Source organism: Marmota marmota, unplaced genomic scaffold (genome assembly GCF_001458135.2).
Source record: "Marmota marmota marmota unplaced genomic scaffold, marMar, whole genome shotgun sequence".
NCBI lineage: Eukaryota > Metazoa > Chordata > Mammalia > Rodentia > Sciuridae > Marmota > Marmota marmota.
In genome coordinates this window covers 5,796,175-5,807,143 of record NW_026000242.1, presented here as the reverse complement: position 1 = coordinate 5,807,143, position 10,969 = coordinate 5,796,175, and the positions used below count along the sequence as shown (strand labels likewise).

At 43.2% G+C, this 10,969-nt stretch overlaps 1 protein-coding gene across 2 annotated transcripts; it reads right to left on the bottom strand.

Moving 5' to 3' along the window:
• On the bottom strand, window positions 1-6,715 carry LOC107145809 (T-cell surface glycoprotein CD3 delta chain). Of its 2 annotated transcripts, none has more exons than XM_015489803.2 (5): window positions 6,512-6,715; window positions 3,993-4,208; window positions 3,457-3,588; window positions 3,147-3,190; window positions 1-2,970 (listed from the first exon to the last, which is right to left on the bottom strand). In XM_015489803.2, exons 1-5 carry the CDS (start codon window positions 6,564-6,566, stop codon window positions 2,905-2,907), a joined length of 513 nt encoding a protein of 170 aa, XP_015345289.1. In that variant the 5' UTR covers window positions 6,567-6,715; the 3' UTR covers window positions 1-2,904. The 2 variants fall into 2 exon arrangements, with proteins under 2 accessions (XP_015345289.1, XP_015345288.1); XM_015489802.2 differs by having other exon boundaries at window positions 3,993-4,223; window positions 6,512-6,705.
• Window positions 6,716-10,969: the final 4,254 nt, after the last annotated feature.

Below are 10,969 nucleotides of genomic sequence, written 5' to 3'. Positions count from 1 at the left end.
AAAGTTCGACCATCTTTATTAACAGATGACAAAGTCATTGGAAAAGAATCCACAGGAAAAGCAACTAGAATTAATGAGTGAGCTTTGCAAGTATTCAAGGTCCAAGATCAATACACAAAAATCAATTTAGTTCTAAACACTAGCAATGAACAATTAGAAATTTAAATTTTTAAAATACCACATACAACAGCATGAAAAATATAAAATAGGAATAAATCTTGACAAAAGACATGAATATGGATTAGAAGACTCAATATTGTTAGGATGTTGACTTTCCCCAAATCAATCTGTAAATTCAATGCAATCCTGATCAAAATCCAGATAGGCATTTTTGTAGTAATTGAAAAGCCAATTCAAATGCAAGAGCTGAGAATCTAGAGCAGTCAAAACAACTTTCTTTAAAAAAGAATGTCCCCGCTGGGCAGGGTGGTACACCCCTGTAATCCCAGCTGCTCAGGAGGCTGAGGCAGGAGGATCGTGAGTTCAAAGCCATCCTCACCAAAAGTGAGGTGCTAAGCAATTCAGTTAGACTCTGTCTCTAAATAAAATACAAAAAGGGCTGGGAATGTGGCTAAGTGGTCGAGTACCCCTGAGTTCAATCATGGTACCAAAAAGAAAAAGAATATCCCCGTCATTTATACAAAAAAAGCATATATTTTGCATATTGACTAGCATCTGAGAGTTCACAGCAGCTTTATTTGCATAGCCTAAACCAATAAACAACTAAAAAACCATCAATAGGTACAAAGATAAACAAACCGTGGTATATCCACACAGTGAGTACCCTTGAACAATAAAAAGGAATGAACTATTAATGCATGCAACAAAATGCATGGTTCTCTAAACAATTATGCTGAGTGTAAGAAGCCAGACAAAAAGGGTACATATATTATTTCAGTTATATAAAACTCTAGAAAAATGAAAACTACAGTGACTGAAAGCAGATCAGTGGTGCCTGGGGAAAGAGAAATGAGGAGAAGGATCTTCTCAGGGTGCCGAATATTTTTCATTATCTTGATTGTTGATATTTCACAAGTACATATATAAGCATGTACTTGAAAACTTGCAAAATTGATCAGTGATAGAGCTCATTCTTACCATATATGAGGCCCTGGGTTGAATACGCAGCACACACACACAAAAAAAATGCATTTCATATTTGAAGTATGGACAATTTATTCTTTTTTTTTTTTTTAGTTGCCGATTACCTTTATTTTATTTATTTATATGTGGTGCTGAGAATCGAACCCAGTGCCTCACACATGCCAAGTAAGTGCGTTACCACTGAGCCACAGCCACAGCCCCATGGACAATTTATTCTTGTTTCCTGTTGTTTAAAAGAAAGAGAGAGGGACACACACAAAAAGAGAGAGAGAGAGAGAGGAGAGAAAGAGAAAGCCCAGAAGGGACACAATTTTCCAAAAAGCTCAGATGGAGGGTAGTAAGTGTTTCTAAACCTCAGTTTCACATCAGAATCACTGTAGGTAGCTTTAAAACACCTGGGGCCCATGTGGCAATGGGGGCAGGTATGGAGCAAGAATGGTTAATGGGTGCAGTTGGATAGGAGGAATCATTTCTAATGTCCTATAGCATAGTAGGATAACTAGGATTGACAAATACTTAATTATATATTTTAAAATAGCTAATAGGATTTTTTAAATATTCATAACACAAAGAAACGACAAATGTTTGAGGCAATAAGTAAACCAGTTACCCTCATCTGATCAGTACGCACTGTATACATGCATTGAAACATCGTGCAATATCCCCCAAATTTTACAATTATTATGTAGCAATTAAAAATTTTTAGTACCTTTATTTTATGTATTTCTTTTTTTTATATGTGTTTCTTTTTATGTGAAGCTGAGGATGGAACCCAGTGCCTCACACATGCTAGGCAAGTGCTCTACCACTAAGCCACAACCCCAACTTAATTTTTTAAGTCCTAGGGCCCATCTGCAACCCAGATCTGTAAATTTAGAAGGTGGCATCCATATTTTTTTAACTCCCTCAGAGATTCCAACATGTAGCCAGTGTTGAGAACTGGTGGATGTGGGATATAAGCAAATTTGAGGAAAGCAAGGTATAAGGAAGCATGCAGGGCATGAAAAGGATCCAAAGTGTAGGGGAAATACAGGCCGAGGAAGGGATGCCCACAGTAGAGGAGTTCAATGGGAAAGGAGGACCTAGGGAGAATTATAGTGGCTGGAATTTAAAAGCTAGGAAAAAAACATGCCTGTGAATGAAGCATGTGTACATTGAAACTTTATTCTGTCTCTGATGAAATGAATGTCTGCAAGTAAAGATAGGTCTTGAGGAAGGAAAGATAGGTATGCTGGGAAAAGGGGGACTGAAGGAACCTAGGCTACTATTCAACAGGGTCCTAAAGCCAAGGTCAGACCCTTAGTAGCACTGGGACTTTGTCACACACAACACTCTGTGAGTTTTGGAGAAAAATGAGTCCCTTGATGTCTCTGCCACCCCCACTTGTGACATCATGGAAACTTCTTTGTGACTGGCTCCTAAACACAGCAGCCAGCCCTCATCCGTGGTGAGGCAGCTAAAAGTGTGACAGGCTTGTGATAAGGGACTGGAGTCAACAAGTGGCAGAGGAGGATGGTAGGACAGACCCCTTCACCCTGGAAGCCCACTGGACTAGCAACAAGATGGGTTCCAGGGTGGGAGATGGCCTCTCACAGTGTCCATGTGTGACAGAGGAAGGGAAAAGATGAAGGGAGGCAGGGAGGGCCAAATCCCAGCCAAGTCAGGACAACTCCCATCCCCTGCCCCAGAGCCTTGAAAAGTGCAGGCACCTGCTGGGTTAAAGGGGACATCTTTATTGGCTGAGCAAAGAGAGAAGGCACAGTTGATAGTGATGCTTCTAGAAGCCACTGGGTCTCAGGGTCACTTGTTTGAAGCCCAGTTTCCTCCAAGACGGCTGTACTGACCATCATCATGATCTCGGAGAGGCTAAGAGGTGAAAAGGGAGACAGTGAGACAGGGTCAAAGTTCTTCTGCCCTCTCCGACACCCTCAATGATGGCTTCCTTCTAGAACGCTCCACAAATGCACATGACACATAGTGTCAGCTTCTCCATTCCCACTCACTCCTCCTCCTAATCTTGTCTCCCTCCTCTCAGGGCTCACCTGATAGAGCTGCTCGTTCCTCAGTAGAGTTTGAGTGTCCACAGCTAGAAGAACAAGGGAAGGAGTATCATTAGGGGTGAGGGGGGAAGGGCTAATGATACCCATGAAAGCTACAGAGGGGTCTGCAGCTGGTCATACCCTCCCATGCCCTCAAAAGTCTACATGAGCAATATGGGTGCACAAGTTTTTTCAATATCCAGTGGTAGAACATGGCAAGAATGACCCCCAGATGAGACCAAATCTACCACCAGCCCCATTCTTCAGAAGGAGCATGAGTTTGTTGATTTATATTCTCTGTTTCTCTACTAACCTCCAGAGAGCCTTCCAGTCTCATGGCCTGTAAAGCAGTAGACTCCCAAAGCAAGGAGCAGAGTGGCAACAATGTCAGCAACGATGATGCCAGCCAGGGTGCCGGAGTGCAGCTCCACACAGTTCTGGCACACTGGGGAAGAGGAGGAGTAGAGAGTTTCCAAGATCAGGGAACCATATCTGCCTCCTGTGGCAGCCGTAGGATCTCTCTAAGACCCAAACTTCATTAAGATCCTACTGATGGCCTTGCTATATCCTTCTCTCCCCTATCCCAAGGAATTCCCAAAGAGACCCAAGAAGTAATCTCGGCTTGATGGAACCTTAAACTAGGTAATGGGCTAAATCCCTCTGCCAACCAAGCCTGTGGTAACAAGGTCCCTACCACTCTGCCTTGCTGGATCAAGCTCTCTCTCCCTCTCTGAAGACCTCCAGATTTGACTCATGACATTACAAGAGTAACCCCACTTTATTTAGAGAACAGATTGTTTCATTTCAGAGGCCCGCCATTCCAATCCAATGGGTCCAGGAGGCACATACTTCGATAATATATTTGCAGAGTGGACTTCTTCTTGTCAATCCCTTCACACATATACGTTCCTCGTGGGTCCAGGATGCGTTTTCCCAAGTCCAGATTTTTATTGACTGCTAACTCTGTTCCCACTGTGCCTTCTAGCCACACGACACTGGAATTGCAACGCAAAAACACCTTGTCCTCAATTTCCTCCACAGAGGGGCTCAGACTCGAGGGGCTCAGACTCGAGGGGCTCACTAAGGGAAAGAAAAATACCATAATCAGAGACAGCTGTTTGGTCTACACCAGACCCCTATTCTGCTGAGGATCACTTTGGGAGTACAGGATAGTCATGGTTTCTAATGAGAGAGGCAGAAGTGATAAGAGAAAGAGTTCAGGAAGTGAACTGCAGATCAGGAAGGTTATGAAGCCGTAGTAGAAGCAGAGAGCAGGCCCTGAGGGACTTGGGGCAAAAGAAGAAGCCGTGAAGCTGGGTTGATCCAAGAACCTTCCTGAAAATGCATTCAGACCACTGATTAGAAGAAGGAGGGGAGAATAGACTGCTGCAGTTCCCAGGAAACTTGGAAAGGCTCAAGAATGTTCCCAGGTTGGAGAGGTCTGCAATTATTCTACTAGAAGTCTTCTAATTCTACTCCCCAATCAATCCCCTATAACACTACCATTTCAACGACTCATCCTCTTTCCTCCCCCTTGTCTCTTCCCCAATATCCACCAGAGGAATGGGGCACTCACTCCTCAAGCCTTCCCCAGGCTTTAGATGATGGCTGGAGTGGGGAGTTGCTGCTATAAACTACCAGCCCAACGATCCAGATTTACGAGAGCAAATCCCATGTAAAGATTTTCAGTTGTTTCACACTTGCTTATGAGAAGAAGGACAGAAAAAATATATTTATCAAATTTATTATTGAGGCTTCACACACAAATCTTGTGGGGAGTTTAAGGCCAGAGGTGAGGCCAGATTCTTTCTAGAGCCACTGAATTTCTTTGACAGCCTGAGAGCATCTCCACAAGGGCACTGGAATCTATAATACCCATCCCAGGGAAAAGTGAAACTTATGTTCTCCCTGAGCTTCATATTCAGGGATTTGGATATAAAAACATTCTTAGAAAATAGTTATTTCTCCTGCATCTGAAGCAAGTCAGGAGTACATGTGTGCACACTCAGGGAGACATATGTATATCAAGTGCTTTACTTCCTAGAGCCATGTCTTCTTTGGAATTGTTTCTAGCAGGATTGCTGGGTGTTCCAGGGGTTGCTGTGAATTAGGATGACTATTTATTTTTTTTTTAATTATTTATTTTTTTTGTTTAGGTGGACACAATATCTTTATTTATTTTTATGTGGTGCTAAGGATTGAACCCAGTACCTCGCACATGCCAGGCCAGCGCGCTACCACTTGAGCCACAACCCCAGCCCCTAGGATGACTATTTAACCCAGTTTTCCTGAGAGTAAGAGGATTCTGGGACATGGAATTTTCAGAGTTCTCTTGTTTTGTTTTCTTTTGTTTTGTGGTACTGGAGATTAAACCCAGGGCCTCACACATGCTAGTCTAGTGCTCTGTCACTAAGCTACATCCCCAGCTCCATTTCAGTTTACTTTTTTTTCTTTTCTTTTCTTTTTTTTGAGACAGTGTCTCAGTATGTTGCCCAGGCTGGTTTTGAAATTCTCCTACTTCAAGGAATTCTCCTACTTCACCTTCCTAAGCAGCTGTGATTCTGTTTTAAAACGAACTTAAGACAAGAGCTGGGTGCAGTGAAGCACACCAGTAATCCCAGCTGCTAGAAGACTGAGACAGAAGAACAGCAAGTTCAAGGTCAGCTTCTACAATTTAACAGGATCCTCTCTTAAGATAAATAAAAAAGGGCTATGGGGGCTGGGGATGTGGCTCAAGCAATAGCACGCTCGCCTGGCATGCGTGTGGCCCAGGTTCGATCCTCAGCACCACATACAAAACAAAGATGTTGTGTCTGCCGAAAACTAAAAAATAAAATTAAAAAAAAAAAGGGCTATGGGTGTAGCTCTGTTAGATCACCTCTAGGTTCAATCCCCTGCACCACAACAAACAGGGATGTATTGGTATACTATTGACCGTGTAATGATCTCCACACACCAATCTGCCCTTCTGCTTTCTCAACCTAAAATTAATTTTTCTCTTAAAGCATTCCCCTGAGTCCTGGAACATGACTCCAGATGGTCACATAATGATGGACAAATGAATAAGAGCCCTGAAAATACTGGAAGGAGTGCATATAGTTCCACTAAGGCACACACATACTGAACAATTTCCTACAGATCTCTGGCCTAAGCTCTTTAAAGAGAGACATTCAGGGCCAACATGTGCCCTGGCTAGAGTAAGTTGAAGCTAAGCACCTCTTTTCTACCTCTCAACCCTGCCCTCCTGACACCTAGGGTGCCTGGTGAATTGGAACAACATTGAGAAGCACTTTCCAGTGGACCTCTCTCCCAGTAGTAATGTCCTTTGCAGGGACCTTCCGCCACCTGCTTGGAGAAGCCTTACTTACCTTGATGGAGAATGGCAGCCAGTATCAGATGGGACAGAAACCTGCTGAGTTCCATTTTTTGGTAGAATTCACCCAGCAGATAGAGCCAGGTCAAGGAACTACCAACCAGAGTGAAAGATACCTTCCCCCAAATGATTCATGGGTATGCGGAAAAAGTAAAGAGTTGGGGAGGAGCTGTAAGATGTCTGCCTCTCTGCTCTCTGCCCTTGATGAAAGGAGTAGGTCAGGGGTGGGGTAGGAAGGAAGCAGTTGCAAATTGTTCTTTCTCTGAGCAGGGAGCTTGGGGTTGGGACGGAAGTCAAAGTAGAGAATATGGAGAAGATTGCCTGGACTTCTAGGAGGTGAATGGAGATTTAGGACAGCCTTTCCTGAGTCATTGGTGAAAAATGAGAACTTCACAGTCCCTGTTGACAACCTAACTACATTTACTTACTAGTTAAAAACTGCCACCTCTCACAGCCCCTTGAGAGAAGGTATGACCCCCATTGCACAATCCTATCAGCTAGGTTCCTCCCATTTCTGGTATTTCTCAGGACCCTTCCCTGGGCAGACTGGGACACCAGATGGAACAGCTTCTAGCCACTGGGAAATTGGACTTCAGAGCATCGCCAGCCAAAGACTTGAATCCCAGCTCCACTGCGAGAGCCAGGCATGGAATTCTCCAGAGCCTCATTCTCAGTATCATTATAAGGATTTGAAAAAAGGTGTTTGTATAGTGTCTGCCATATCAGATGTGCTCCGTAAGAGGAAGTTATTAATAACAATATAATCAACTCCCTGGCAAAATTAAGCCTTCCCAGGAGACAATGTACTTTTTCCCCTTGTGACCTGTAGGGATCTGAAACTCCATACTTCTACAATAGGACTGAGCCATGTCTGTCCTGCTCACTGCTGGGATTTTGTGACAGGCACATAACAGAGCTCTGTGAATTTCTGTTGGTCACTGATTGACTGGATGAGGGAGACAGGGACCTCAGATTCTTGAAACTCAATCCAGGCCTTACCCCTGGAAATGTGCTGGCAGTCCTGTTGAAATTCTCCCATCTACTCTCTTCCAGGCAGGCACCACTTTGATGATCTCAAAAAAATAGTGACAAAAATTCCTGAATGAAGGCCTAGTCAGAGGTGCTTTTGCACATGGAGTTCCAGCTCCAAGCACCCAAGAATCCTGCCTAAAGTCATTAGTTATAGCATCAAGTGACAACTGGCTGCAATCCTAGCAACAACAGGAAGCAGGATGTTTATCTCTCTCATGAAGAAAAGAGGTCAGGATCATACCCGCAACCTAGCATCCAAAGGGGTTCTCAGGGCAAGCCAAGTCTCTGAGTGGAAATTCAGTTCTCTCTCCCTCTCCCTCCTTACCACCTCCTCTGTACTCCTTAACAGAAAAACAAGAGGCATCTATCTGCACCTGCAGCCCTGAGAAAGCCCCTGCTGCCCACACTTGAAGCAGAGGGTGGAGGCTCTGGGTTCTTGCCTTTGTGCAGGGGCCCTAGGTGCTGGGCGGAGCCAAACCAGTTGCTGCTCAGGCTGGCTGGCTGCTAAGGCTTGCTCCACACTTCTGCCAAGAAGAGTAGAAACTGACATGGAGCAGGGGAAAGGTCTGACTGGCTTCATCCTGGCTATCATTCTTCTTCAAGGTAAGAGCCGCTAGGGGGTCTGGCAACCTGGAGAAGGGCTCACTGGTAGAGGCCATCACCAGAAAGACAGGGCTGCTGGAATCCTAACCTTGAACCTACCTCAGCAGTCACCCTGGAATTCAAAGAAGGAAAGGCAAAAATGAAACTTCTTACTGTTCTCAACTAGAGAGAAGTAATGTCTCAAAGGGGTTCTTATCTCTGAGAAATCAAAATAGAGGGCTTAACTGAGAAGACCCTGCTGCCGCCATCTTAGGCTTGAATGTAGCCCAAAAGGGCACAGGCAAGAAAACTGAAAGGGAAAGGTACCTGTTCTCTGATTCAGAGATGGGCTTAGCAGTAGACCTGTGAATGACTCACTCACTCACTTGGTCAGTTGGCCAACTGGTCAACAAGCATGGGTAAGATCCAAATGGGCAGATAGTGCAGAAGGATAAAAAGATAAATAAAAAGTTTCTGCTCTAAAGAGCTTATGGTGTAATTAGAGAGTTAAATTTCAATGTTGCCATACTGAGCATAAGGTGCAATCAGGGTTGCCTTAATGAATGTCCAGTTTAAAATATCCAATGGTCATCTGGAGTCTGGACACATGGAGGGAAGCCAAAACCACTATAGTTATTGATATTGCACAAGTACCATGTGATATGTGAGGATGGAACTGTAAGACACCAACTCTTATGAGATAATTAGAGGGGGGAAAAAAAAACCTCAAGAAAGCAATGAAAGAATGATCAAGGACCTGAAATAATCAGAAGAGTACAAAGCATGGAATAGACAGCTTCCAGAGGAGAGAATTTCCAAGACTGTGAAATGTTAGCAAGAGTCCAACCACATAACAACATATTTAAAATTTAAGTTTGTGGGATCTGGCAAAATAAAAGTCATGAGTAATTAAATAAGAACAGTTTTGGTGGAATAGTGTGAGTGAAAACCTAATGGATGAAGGCAGGTGACAAAGGGCAGTGAGTATAGGCTACTCTTGAAAGAAACTTGAATGAAAGGCAGGACAGATGGAGCAAGAGGCAGAGGTAAAAGTACAGTCTAAAAAGAAATATTTTTGAGGGTAAGAGAAACTTGAGCACATTTGTTGATGTCGGAAGTACAGAGCTAGGAAGGGAGTCAAGGGCACAGAGGGTAAGGCAATATTACCTGCTGGGACTAGCAGAAAGGAAATACAGATGGCTTGGCCATTGGGAGACTTGTAAAGAGAAAGAAGCTGGAGAAAAGTCTAACAGGACCTGTGTTCTCAAAAAAAACTAAGTGGAAGGCAATATCACCCGCTGAAACTGCGCTGATGATAGCCAAGTGGGAAACTTAAGAAGACAGGGAGAGTGTGGAATTATTTCTGAGAGAAAAGGGATAAAGAGCGAGGTAACACAGGTTGGAGGGCAGCCCAGGAGCTGGAGGGAGCTTAGCTGCATATAGTGAAAAGAGCTTTGGATCAAGCAATAGAAATGTGAGCTCCGGGTCCAGCTCAGACACCAATGAGCTGTGCGTGCACTCTGGAACAAGGCCTCCAACCCTCTGGGCTCAGTTCTCTAAACAATCAATCCAGAAATTTTGCTATAGGAGCTCTCAAGTTCTGAAAGGAAGCAACACTCAGATGTAACAAACATCAGCAATAGTTCCATTTCCTTCCTTTGGAATCTGAGTTTGAAGCAAGGGACTCTTTGGTGATCAATTCTTGGGGAGAAGGGCTGCTAAGAAATCTATTTAACTGTTATGCCTTTCTTCTGCATTTACTCCTTTATGCATTCAGGCATTTGTCCAACAATAAGAAGCTCCTACCATGTGTAGGCATTGTGTTGGGGACCATTCATAAGCAGTTCAGCCCTGCACAAAATTCTAAGATAGTTGACTCCTTCCAGCAATTTCTATCATACTTTGACTCCTAACCAGCTCTCTTCATCATACATTCTACCTCTAGCCACACTGCTTCTCTTGTCCTTTACCAAATCTGTATCTTCACTCACCTGTTTTTTTTCCTACCCCAAATGTCTTTCTCTGCCTAATGAATTCTTACAGGTTCGTTCTTCAGGATTCAGCCAAATTTCTCACAACAGCTTCTATTTTTTTTCAAATGCATTCACATTAGTACTAAAAGATAAGTTATGAGTTCTATTACATTAATTACATATGCTTATTTTTTCCACTTCATCTTAAATTCTTTGGAAGAGCAACTGGTTCTTGACATCACCACCCTTTTCCTTCACAATACTTTATCATGTTAGGTCATCATAATGCTCGGTAAATGTTTGAATTAAATCAAATTGAATTAATTCCAGAGCTATTTCTCTGTACTACTCTACCATGCAACCTGTTATGGAGAGAGATTTGAGGGCTAATTGAATAGCTCATTTTCCTGGGACTCACTTTTCAGGGTTTCTATAATAAACTCACTTTTCAGGGTTTCTATAAGAAATAGATTGCCAAGATTTTAGAAATAAGTCAACTTCAAAGGCTTTGGCCACACTTACCCCTTGATAGGGTTTTAGTTGCTAACAGAATAGAACATTCTGGGCTGTATAGTCAATACTTTTACATATACTGCAATACAATTTGGATGCTAACCCCCCAGAGTTAATGGCAGATCTCACAAGTTAAGAGCATAGCTGCCAACAAAATTGTCCTCCCTGCAAAGGTATTCCCACAAATGCGGGAGTCCCCAGACCTCACTAACTGACAAACTAGCTGTATATCCAGAGAGTTCCCATGACTCCTCATGTTTGAACATGTACTAGAATGACTCACAGAACTCAGGAAAGTATTTTACTTACTGTTACAGCAAATATATATATATGTATATATATACATATACACA